General features: G+C 42.4%; 1 protein-coding gene across 8 annotated transcripts in view; it reads left to right on the forward strand.

The window, feature by feature from the left end:
• Positions 1 to 13094, forward strand: part of Pink1 (PTEN-induced putative kinase 1) — a 446363-nt gene that overhangs the window by 224854 nt on the left and 208415 nt on the right. For all 8 annotated transcript variants that reach the window (XR_012893957.1, XR_012893956.1, XM_075887744.1 and 5 more), the window contains one exon: positions 135 to 305. Coding sequence is in view for 6 of the 8 variants with exons in the window: in XM_075887744.1 (XP_075743859.1) it covers positions 135 to 305 (171 nt within the window). In the remaining 2 variants the exon portion in view is untranslated. The remainder of the gene's footprint in view (positions 1 to 134; positions 306 to 13094) is intronic.

A 13094-nucleotide genomic window follows, 5' to 3' on the forward strand; every position in this document is an offset into this window, starting at 1 on the left:
CTACCATGCAATGAGCAGGGCGGAGGCAATGTTAAGTGCCTTTTCTCTAAAGGTTGTGTTGTGCATGGATAGAGTGTAGTAGACAATTGAAAAATGCCCTGTTTCCCACTGGGATGTGTCTTGTGCAACAACAGGTGGCGTTGCCGCCTGCCCCCCCATGCCCACATAGTGGAGATGCCAGTGGCATTTGTGGACTCGGTGTCCCTGCTTCCTGGTGCCACCGTACTCTGGCCGAGTGCCCTGTCTCCTCGCTTGCACCCAGGAGGATGCGGGCGCAACGCCACTCTTTACCTCGTCATGCGCAGGTGAGATGGGCAGTTTTCTTTAAAAAAGAAAAGCAAGCATACTCAGAAGACAGCTTATAATGAATTTAGCCAAACAGGAGTGGCATGTTGATGCCACACAAGTGTCTGTCCACACAGCACAGATGAAGCAATCACTGAAGCAATGTGAGTAGTCCCACTATAGCACTGCGCATGTTTAAGTTGCTATTGACCCATGCTGAAAAAATTTTGTCACAAAAATGTTTGGCGAATGCAAATTGCTCTGAATTATTGCAAAGGATGTGCCAAATAAAGCAACTCGTATTCATTTTGTAGTTGTGTTGTCCTATGTTTGTCAACACAAACCCTGGTGGAAATTTTCGCCAGAAGTTAACATGAACCTGTAATAATGAATTTAGAATTGACCTTAATCTAAATCCAACCTGAGTTTAAAAAATTGATGGTTTCAGTGTATAGACCAACATGGGTGCTCAAGACATTCGCCATTCCTCAAAGTATCGAGGTTTGGACAAAACGACATTGTTCATAGTGTCCTTCGCTTCATAGGTTATGGCACACACAAAGGTCAAAGTGCTGCACTAAATGCACCATTCTGCACTTGTCTGACATACTGCGCAATAATGGAAATTTCTGCTATAATTGTCAATTGGAAGTGCAGGCCACCAAATCTAGCTGATTATTTTTATTGACGTAGCAACACTGAGCGATGGCTACAAAAGGGATGCGGATGCATCCAATATTTATGAATACTTTTTCAGTTTCGAAATTCTCCACGTCGCCTTTGAGGAGCAGGCGACCTGCTGCAGTTCCCGCCACTGTGGCACTGCAGTCGAACTTTGCCCCTAGGAAACGAGAGTTGCTTGCTACAGCTAGGCGCACTGTAGCCGGTGAGCAGGGCTTACACAACACCACAGCTTCTCGGTTTAGGCACGAGGAGTATAACGTAGAGCCTAGATGCGTGTATGACGTCTTTCCGGGTCCTTGGTAAATAACTCGTGCAAGCGTGGTGCTAAGCTAGCATTTGTCGATTAAAGAGCCCTTTTGCCACCCTGTAACTTCTTGTTCTTCCAGGTAGTAGAAACAAAATTTGGAGCTCAGTTGTATTAAACACGTCTCACTGAAGCCTAAGCTGTGACTTATCTGGTTCCAGCTTAGTTGTTTAGAAGCTACTTTTGCCAGTCTCGACATATATATTTCTTCAACCCTTGCACATGAACTTTGAGCAGCAATAAGCACGTCGGCGGTACCCTAAAAGAAGTTGAAACCGAGCCATTGCTGTAAGGTATCAGCCACATTTAAAATTCCACTGAAACGACACTATTTCTCTGTTTAGCTAGTATATAAACCAGTGCACTTTCTTCTTCTGAAGTATTGAGGTTTATGGGTGAATGGGTGACTGGGTGGATGATCATTGAAAAAATGGGATCATTGAAAAAGTGCTAATTTCGTGAAAATAGGAAAACATCAGTGCAATACACTGATGACAAGAACACTTGTCACTGTCACACATTAGTCACGAGCATTTGAATTTCAAATAAGCGCATATCTAAATTCTTGTTACAACTTGGGCTTCTGAGCGACAAACAAAGCATGAGACAAGCTGTTCTGTACATATACCAATTCAGTGATTTTGCTTCTTGTTGCATGATGGATGTACAATGAATGGACACTTTCTGCACTTCAGGTAAATCTCAACTAGATCAGTGAGACTCGCTGGGAACGCAGCCCTCAATTTTTTTTCACTCAGCCGGCGTATCTCAAGTTTTCTCCATTCTCGAGCGGTAGTGGCACAGATCAAGCGTTTCCTTAAAACACTGGTTGCAGTCTACATCTCGTTCTTGGTTGTTTTAACATTCTGTTTTTTCTTTTTTCAGTGTTACCGTGCTGAAATGGCACGAAACACACACACAGCTGTTAGCACCAGTCATGCCCACACAGTCTTTGCAGTGAATATTTCTTAGCGGCGCACCTTCTCCTTTTGCTTAGCCAGTAAATGTATTCTGTGAATTCGGCATTATGCAGTCGAACCCCGCTACAACAAAACTGACGGGGTGCAGCAAAAAATTCGTTGAAGCGAAAATTTCGTTGTAGCAAAATCGAAAAAATATAGCTGATCTGAGCTAGCAAAACAAAGGAACGTCTATTCTCAAAATTAAAAAAATGTTCGCTGCTTTCTAATCTTTCCCAGCAGCGTCACGACGTGATTTTCACCCATGCATAGCGAGGCCATAGTGAAAGGCATGCTTAAACAACACTTAAAACTGCCCTCGTAAACGAACCAAACACTTGCATTAACATGTTTACACCAGCAGCTGTCCGCCGTCAAAAGTATCCGACAACGCCGAGATGCAGGCAGGGTATGGTGGAGCGGCGACTTTTGCATTATTCTATGCCATTCTTATCATCCATCACTCGTGGCTAGCTGTTTTTGTGGATTATGCGCACAAATAGCCGCTCTGATTAGTTACCACACTGGCCAAGCGTGAACATAATGATAAGCATCGGAATTGGAACAGGCATTGTTCCGCACTTTCACCCAGCAGCTGTGTGAAGGAAACACTGTGCTTCAGTTTCGGATCGTCTGTGGCTCGAAAGCAAGCAAGTGGCAAAAGCAGGGCACTCTCATTGCCATCACTATCGAGCAATGGCTGTACCCATGTTTGCTGAACCGCGGCGGTATAGCGGCGATTTCCCGTGGTGCCAACGCGTGTTTTAGACTTTATTGACGCATTTTCAGGCTCTGAAAATGCATCGAAATGCTAAAGATATGGTTTGCTGCATAGAAATAAGTATCTGAGCCTGGAATTGCATTGTAAAATTTTGTTGAAGCATGTCGATCGAAGAAAAAGTGTTTTTTGTGGCGACAATATTTATGCATTGACTCCTATGGACTGCTGGCGACGAATCGTGAATTGTCGTTGTAGCGGAGTTCGACTGTAGAAGGTTATTGCCAGAGGTTTTCCCACCTCCTCAATGACCCCCGAACTCTAGTTGCAGGAAAGTTGAAGCACACTTTTTTTCAATCGCTCAGAAAAACTGGAGTTTTTCTCCTGTTGCCGGGGTTATTCTGGCAGATTGCAAGGCAGCAGCAGTTGGTTGTTGTACAGGTACCCTTTCTTTTACGGCTTCGTTACAAATACACTGGGAGGTTCGAAAATAATCAAAGAACTCCATCACTCCTCAATGCCCATGCACCTTGGTCGGTTTCGGCTTCTCTATTTATGATGTGCCTATATGTCTTCAGGATGTCGCTTTCTTGAAAGTAAACATCGTCCACCATGCGCGTGTTTCCCAAACTTTCTCATACATTTCCACTTCTGCAGTAACAGTGCAGGTCGGACGAAGGAGAGAAGTGGCGTTTCTCGGGGCTTTTCCTCTACCCATTGGTGCGCCCGGTCACAAAACACATCGTTATGATGTTCGGAGGGTCTGAGCTACAGCGCACGGGATAACAGCAACAGTAGAATAAACCTCGGCAGACGTACTTGTGGTCAATGCTTAAATCATGCCCACGATGTCAACAATTGGAGAGTTTCCTACGTCCTGGATGTCTGAGTATCTTCGTGACTCCAGGCATCGAGTTGTCTTCAGAGGATCGTGGCAGCATACTATGTGTACAGAAAGCGATGAGACATACACACAGAAAAAAAAAGTGCGACGGAACACTGGCATGGAATGCACGAAACAGCAGCAGCAGTGAAGACAGCAGAAAGCAGCTGGTTACTTGGCGCAAAGTTAAACTGCAGCGCCCCCACACTTTCTTGGAACGAATTGCGGCCACCTCAAAAGGAGGAGTTGGATAACTGAAAAATTACTATCTATTAATGTTGGCTGCATCCATATTCACTCATCAGTGTTGCCAGATTTTGCTATGTATAGCAAGATTGAGCTACAACAAAAAAATTTTGTTGTAGACTTAGGCGAGTTGACTTTGTAGATATATTTGGATTACTGCAAATCCGCCACTTAGTTTTCTTTGGGCTATAAGTGGTGCCATCATGATCAATGCTCCAAAGGCAACTCTCATCGAGTACAAAGAAAACTTTAATGGTGGGTTTTCTTGCAGCGCTTGTAAACAACAAGAAGAAATAATGGCACGTCTAGACAGACAGAGCCTAGCGCTCTACTTTTTTGCAGACTAGTTGGTTCATACTTGAAAAATTGAATTGCTGCACAAACTTGAAGAAAAAAACAAGAGAGACAGGAAAGAGTGCAGACAACCAACTGTTTATTGTCGTTTTTTGAAGCCAATATATACATGCTACGCTGCGCTTCCACGATGCGCACAAAACCAAAGACGCCGCAAACAAAGCCGACCAAATCAAATCAAAATTGACTGCCACCACAATGACAAACGTGAAAAATGGCAAAATACAAAAGTGATACCCACCACGATCTAAACTGCTTACTCCCAAGGTGTGCGCTCATCTTTTATCTTTTATTATTCATTGCACCAAGCATCAACTAAAGCATAAAAAAATGAAAACATGTTCTAGAGATTTTCGTTTTAAAACCCTAAAAATAGCGCTTAGCACCAAATAAAACAATAAATTAACATTTTCATATTCACTCCAAGCAGCCCCAAATGAGAAACCAGAAGAAGCAGTACGCCGAGAGAGTCAAAAACTATACTAACATAAAATCTAACAAAACATTCCGTAGCGTCACATGGGAAAGAAAACAAGAACACTAATAAACAACACAAAGAAAGATGAATGGAAGAGAACACAATGCAAGGCGTTAGCCACAACATTACACATGACCTTGCAGGCAGACCATTTCCCTGTCTGAAAGTGAAATGGAAGGCATGCTTATGCACTTGTCATCATATTGCCTGATAAAGTACGCTTCAATTATCTCTCTTTCGGTCTTTTCACGCGCCTTAGCCATGACTGACGCACTCTCGAAACGGGGGGAGCAACCGCATGTCCTACAGTGGAAATCTAAATGACCGCCATTTTTTCCTTTTACGGCCAGACTGTGCTCACGCAAGCGTTCGTTGAGGCAACGCCCCGTCTGCCCTATGTACACCCTCCCACACGACAAATGAATCAGGTATACAACCGCAAATACACACCTAATGAACACATTCGCATGCTTTTTTGTGCATTTTGCCTTCTTCTGTTTAGTCATTAACGAGCAGATCTGACGTAACTTTGTAGGCGCAGAAAACAGTACATCAACACCGTACCTATTAGCCACCTTTTTTACATTATGGGAAACACTATGTAAGTAAGGCATAACATGAATAGGCCTCTTCTCCCTTCCTGGGAACAGGCAGAATCATCGCCATTGCGTGATGGCGATGATTCTGTGTCTGACTTTTTTTGTAGGAGGCTGTTGGCAATGTGGTTTCAGTTTCCTTTTCACACAAAGGCAATTTTTGTATTCAATGTATTAGGAGAAAGATGAGCGCTGAATTTGATTTTTTTAATTTGAGAATAAAGATTTGCTCGCACCTGCTTCAACTAAGCCATGCTGTCCATTGGAAAAAATAATTTAATCTACCTTCCTTGAAGAAGTACAAGTTCGAGTTGTGGGCTTATTTAGGTGGTCTGTGCCTTTTTTTTGTGCAAGGCTGGCTGTGACGGCCTGTATTCTTAGTTTTTCGATTATATGACACGACAGTTTTGTGTTGTCCCCTGAAAATCGTATAATTGGTGTTTCGCTTTACAGTGAAACCTTGATAATTTATACCGGCTAGGAATGCGGCATGATTATGCACTAAATGGTAGTACGTGTTTACAAGTACAAATATGCATCTCCTGACGTTTGCCATCGATCGCCACCAATAAAGAACCACAGCAGATGTTGCCCCCACCAGAGTCATTTCTTCCTTTTTGCCCAAGTATGGAAAACATGCAGGGCCGGCACTGTTGCATGATCCACGACGCCAAAGAGCATTTCAAAACTATTACAGGGTGCGGAACATGCAGTGACTGAGATAGGGACAGAATGAACACTATTGGCTGTCCGCGATTCGCAATGCACACGAACTATAGGAGGCGCGCGTGGCGATTAAAAATGGAGGACCGAGAGATGATCAATTTGTTCACTGCACGTAGCGTGTCGTAGCAGGCTGGCCTTTTGTAGTCTCTGTCAGAGTTGATTTTGAACGGCTGTAAAATGCCGCTGCCTTTTACAAAGCAGCTATCACTAGCGAATATTATGGCCCACCTCGAAGCTTCTGAAAAAAGGATTCGGTGTCTCATCGAGGGAGCAAAGGTTTTGAATGCCCACCACCTTATTTGTTGTGGCATCCAAGCATGCAACATTGACGCTGTTGCCATTCAAGGACTCTGCCTGCAAACGTCCCATGTTCGAGGGAAGCCTCATGAGCTGGAGCTTGTTTTCGACGTGAACAGTTGCATCAAGGTACGTACTACGTGAGCTTTATGCGGTCACAGTAGCTGCGCATATGTCTACACCGAACCGTCACATACCCTATGTAAATATCGATGACTAGCATGTTCAATAAGTAATGCGTACGTGCTCGACATCGTGCTGTCACGAAAAAGAAGTGCGAGGACGCTTATCTTACCGCACAGTACCTGAAAACGATGATATGGCTGTGTACGTTTTTGGAGTAGGCCAGAAAAAGTACACTGTTCTCGTTTGCAAATTGGATTATGATCGAAGGTAGTTAGTGCACGATATAAGATAGAGATTAGATAGCTAGCGACGGCGCGGAGATGCGGACCCTGTTACGTTCGTATGCAATGAGCCTGCCAGGAGAAGGACATGCGCTTCAGTGTGCCGCCCATGAAATTTGCTTATTCTGTTTCGCCTGCCTCAGCAACGAAAACAAAGCAAGACTTTTGAGGCGGGGTTGAAAGCACTATCGTACAACCTACGTGGGTTAGAAAAAAAGCACCGCGAATAGCCGAAACCCAAGCAATAATCGGTGTACGTTACGGTGAAAACTTATTGTAATGCGCTCCTGGTATTCCGTTGAGTATTAAACAGGCTGTACCTTGCCATTTATTTCTGCATTGCGAGCTGCACTTCCGTACTACAAAATTTTATTGTATTTTTGCCAAACTATCAAATGCGCAAAATTCATGCACAGCGGCGATAAACTGTGTGTATGATGCAAGTGGTCAAGCAGTGTTCTTAACTGAATTTTAGCCCACTATAATTATAGCACTCCTAAATAATGAAACGTTACCCAAAGCAACCAAATTTTTTGTTGTAAACAAAACCGCAGTAGTAGGAATACCTAAAATCAGTTTGCAGATTTTATGCTTTTATAACTGACCCGATTAAAGCATATTTAGGTAAACTTTGGGTGGTTATGGTGCATGTGAGGATATGGCGGACCAAGTTTGACAGTTGCCAGCTGCCATCTGGAAGCAGCTTTCCTTTCTCAGCCTAGGTGACTAACGCAGTAGTGCAATTTTTATTTGGAAGAAGTGTTACCATATTCTCAAAGGTGGCTTATGTGCATAACCTACTTTCTTCTGCAGGGCCACTGCTCCTGCAAGGCCGGAAACTCTGAGCGTTGCAAACATATGATTGTAATGTTGCTACATGTGAACAGGCAAGGAGCAGTTTTCTCATTTTATTCAATTGTATAAAACACCAGCCAAGCATACAGATAGCAAAACAACGCGATCTAAACTTCCATCAATGTTTTCTACAGTGATGAAACTTGTAGCTGGGCGCTTTGGTTCACACTTGAAAGTAAAACTGGTATGTGCTTATAAACACGGCAGGGACATGAAAAGAATGAACATGAACAGGCACCAACTTTCAGCTTTTATTTATCATCACCCTACAATATATATTCATGATACAGACATTTGCAAGTGCACGTAGCCACAATGTCATAATCAAACCGGTTACAAAAAGGCATGCAAAAATTTCCACTCACTATCAAATGATTATACTGATCTGTCGCTATCGCAAGCATTGCCTCTTACAGCAACTGGCCTTCTCACACTCTCAGGCATAGCATACACACTATTCGAATCCACGGTGTCCAAAACTCGGAAACAAACAAACATTAGAGGTGGTTCTAATTTTCCCTTCGCCACTTTTGGCTTATGGATTTTAATGCTGCAGCAGCCAGCATTCAAATGCACTGATGCTTCTGGTGTCTCTAGTATGATTCAATGGGGCTACTGTCTCAACAGAAATTGTTCGTAAACTCCGATGGTAGTACCAGAAGCTGCACCACCAAAAATATTTGTGCGAAAACCTTTCGCAGCATTTTTTTTTTTTTGCAATTTGCCTCTCCTCAATCGAGTAGCTCAAGACTGACTGCACATAAATATTTTGTATAAGTAGCTAAAGTTACAAATTAGTGAAAAAGTAATATTATGGTTCACTATGGTCTCTTCCATGCTGTTTGGTTTATGCCAGAATCACTGCTAAAGACTCATTGATACAGAGCAAAATAAATTCTCAAAACCGGAAACATTGACGTGGACAACAAAATGTTCAAGATAACTGTGTAACAGGCATGTCTCAGAAAGTGAGCCAACATCACAGGTTACTAACCAGTAAACCTTTACGTGCGACTTTGCAAAACATGCTCGACACGTGCTACCCAAGTAATCTATTTCGCAGCACTGCAATGTAGCAGAAGCTATCTTGAGTGTTATTTGTGGTTCCTCTCATTTTATTAATAGGACTGGCATCCAGAACTTGGACCTGCTCACGTTTACTGATGTTACACAAGCCTGGGGCAAGTTAAAGACAAATGCTCTATATGAGGCCTGTAAACTCAAAGAACTGTGCCATGTACAGTCCAAACCGCTACCAATTCTGGGCACCGAACGACAAGAGGAAATACGCCAGCGACTGATTGCAACAGCACACCAGAGTGCATTGGCGCTGCATCAGCGTGGCAGAACGTACCCTATTGAAAGCAATCAAGTTCGCGAGTGTGCCACTATTCGGGAGCAAATTTTAATCAAGCACATCATGAAGAATGGAATGGAACAATACAGGGAACTAATGTTCCATGACGTGGCATTCAGTGATGCAACAGCAATGAGAATTTATAAGTTTTCCAAAAATACTTTGCGAAAAATGAGCTTTAATTCTACAACACGCACATTGAACTCAGTGAAGAGGAGGCACTTCTAATGTGCACTGAGACGAGGCATCAGGACAACGCAAAGTAGCAAAGAGCTCGAAAAGTGAGGATATCAGGGAGCATATGTCACGCTTATTTTACATACATTCCAAAAGATCCAACATCTTGGGAAAGCAACGTATCCAAAATGCTCTCCGAAAGCTTCTGGGGAAATAACGCTGCTCGTTATGGTAATCACTGCGAACAATTAGCCATTGAGAAATACAGTAGCATAACCAGAAACGACGTTTCAAAGATCAATTTCGTTGTTCACCCCAAGGTTCCATGGCTTGTATACAGCCCAGATGGTGTTGTTTTCAAGAATTCCAACCCTGCAATTTTGCTGGAAGTCAAGAGCCCTGTACTGGGAAAAACTTCAACTGCTGCCCAACTTGATACGCAAAATAAGCTTGCCTACATAAAGAAGAACAGTGAAAACTTCACTGTGAACCCTAGACATGCATACTTCTCGCAGGTGCAGCTTGACATGTTTCTTTTGAACTTTGCTGTTAAACACTTCGTAGTGTATTCAGAACTGGAGTCAATGATATTAACTGTGCATAGAAATGATGGCCACATCGACAAACTTGTCCGCAAGCTGCAATTTGTGTATTTCAAGCATGTTTTGCCGAAACTTGCTGAGCTTGCTTAAGGATGAGCAGGCTATGCATTTCTGTTAAGTAACTTTTGGCCTCGTTTACCTGCTCTGCCATGTTAAGTTGTTAACATGGCAGAGCAGGTAAACGAACGAGGCACTACCCTCAGAGTCTACCCTCAGAATTTACCCTACCCTCAGTCCTTAAGTTCTTAAGGACTGAGGGTAGGGTAAATTTTATAAAATCAGATTTAGATTTTTTGGTTGTTTGTGATGATAGAGCTTTCCTTAACAATATTCAATTCCCCACACATTTTTGTGTGTTTTTATCAAGCTGAATGACCTGGCTTTTGAAGACCAACTGACAAGCAGACAAGTTCCTTTTTTTTCTCGAAGCGTGCACAACCTGGGGTTCCTGGCTCAAGTGAATATAAGAGTACTTGCTTGAGCAAGTTAGTATCCATCCATTGTTACGTTATTGCGCACCATTTAGATGACGAAGACTTTTGTAGGACCACAGTGATACCATACTTTCACAATGTTTCCCATAGCCTGAAAAAGATTGGGAGCCGTGTCTGAGTGCAAGCGGTTCTTCTGACACCCCGTAAGTTCTCATCACTTTGCAGGGTAACAAAGAAAAATGTGACGGGAACAAATGCTTGCACAACTAACTACACGAACAAGTTTGTCGATTGTGTCCAAAAAGTGGTGATGTGATACCGCTCTCGTGCGGAAAGAATTACGTAGGCCAGAGGGGAAGGCGCCTTAATGAATGACTCTGGGAGCAGAACAACACTGTGCACAAATCTGTACAAGGACACCTAGGCTTGCATTGTCAAGATTGCAGATGTCAGCCGAAGTTCCATGAAACCAAGGTGTGGTCGCTATACACAATTATTAGATGTGCGAAATCATTGAGGTGTCAGAGATTATTCAACTGCGGAATGGCTGCGCTAGTATGCCATCTGTGGGACTAACGCAGAAGGATGTAATGTATCTGTATTTGTAATGTAGGGTTGTGCGATAGGTATGTGATTTCTCGGCATGTGTGATTATCAGCAGTGTACTGTTTATATTTCTGTAAATCAATCTTTGTCAACAATTTTTTTTTTCTAACCATGAAACACGATTGTACAAAAGCATCATGTGTCCGTCCGATAAACTCAGAAGTTTGCGCTTGTGTCCGTGTGGTTCAGTCTTTGTTGTCTAAGCGGTGTGCAATCACTTAAAAATCAAGTGAATGGTTTTTAAAATTGAAACGAGTAGTTCTTATTAGCGTAACAGACTTCCAGAAAAGTATTATGGCTACTTAAAGGTACTTGACGCTGCTTTCTTAACATTTAACATGTGTTGCATTCACCTAGGCTTATTGTCTCGTGTGTCCAGGACGTGCATGTAGACGCTGTTCTGGGCATCCATTTTCAGTTTAGTTGCACTATTGTTGATTTTGTTGCGAAGGCAAATGATATTCTCCTTTTATTTATGTGGAGCTTCCACAAACGATGATTTCGAGTAATTGTATCTGCACAGAATGCAAATGAACCATGGATCACATAGAGAACACAATGTATCATGTTTATTTAAATGGAAAGGCCCCAAAACTGCCATCTTTGAAACTGTTCTGACTATTTAAAGGCCTGCATGGCCACACTAAACACTATCAAGGCCGTTTGGGCGTAACGCTGCGATATGATTTGGTGCAATTGACCGCCATTATCAGTATTCGGCCAATAGAGACGGAAGTTACAGCAAAGCAAACCAGGAACAAAGAAAGGGAGATGATTCATGTCATGACTTCTTGGCAGATGATCTATTCGAACAAAACAAGAAATGAACTTTTTTTTTTTTTCACTTCAGCTCTATGTGTCGAAGCTATTTTTTTGTTACCTTTGACCAATTATCAGAGCAACCTAAAAAAATTTGGCAGATCCGACATACCATGAAAATCTTATGTTATACGAAACATGCGGAAGGGAAGTGATTGTGCTGTAATTGATTCATTCAGTAAAACATTACGAAATGATGCTAAAGATATGCACAAATGTTGTACGCACACACAGTCACATGTGCTTTATATAACCAGTTGTTAAGAGTTCCGTAACAATTCCAACAGCAATGTGGATATTACCAACATCAAAAGTGGTTAACTGATATGTATCCCTTATGCTTTCGAGGACAGTAGTCCTGGCTAGTGCAACCTAAACTAACTTTGGAGGATAGCGCCTAACTCCAAATGATGTTAACTCGACATGACGTCTGCATCATTGGAGTACATGGGTAATATTTAGGTTTATATAATTAGGTAGCAAGCACCACAATTGAAACTGCACTGGCATTATGGCTACACAGGGCCTTTTTCCAAAACTGTTTCGAGACCTGGTTTGGTACTATGGTAGAATGTCTGAATGCCCCAAAGAATCACCAATGTTTTTTCTCGCCATTCCTAGGTAGATAAAAACTGTCAATCACCTTTCTCCCATTACCTGTCTACTGCGATCCATGATAACAGATATGGGCCACACGTGTCTTGAAGAAAGGTTTAGATGATGTACGGGACATGAATGTCCCGTTATTCATATCATGATCAGCCACATATATTCTCAAAACCCTCTTATCCTTCTATACTAATTTAGGTCTACCCTAAGTCAAGGAGGCGATCATGAGGCACAGCATCCTGGCTTAGGTGGCAAGACAGATACCCTGCAGTTCGCTACGAAATACTTCCAATTTAAGACAGAAGGTCAACTCTTCCTCAAATAAACCAAACATCAATATGAAGCTACGGAACTATAATGAGGTAATGACGAAATGTACATGATTCGCTAAACAAATGTGAAAAATATCCACAGTGAATAGATTATTATCATTTAGTTCCACTGCAAGAACATGCTAATGCACAAAATGAAACAAACACAAACACTTTACATGCAGTAAAGAAAAAATGCATGCTACTGAAGCCTTAGAAAACATGGGAAATATGGGCCTACCCTCTATCCTTAAGGTATGTGTAATGTCACTCGTCATGTGCTCTATACACAGCCATGTTATGAGCAGTCTGAAGCATCAATAGGTTTGTGAATAATAATGTGGTTGCATTAAAGAGCTCGTTTCACAGAAATTCTGGCGTCGGGAT

This window comes from Rhipicephalus microplus, chromosome 3 (genome assembly GCF_043290135.1).
Source record: "Rhipicephalus microplus isolate Deutch F79 chromosome 3, USDA_Rmic, whole genome shotgun sequence".
Lineage (NCBI taxonomy): Eukaryota > Metazoa > Arthropoda > Arachnida > Ixodida > Ixodidae > Rhipicephalus > Rhipicephalus microplus.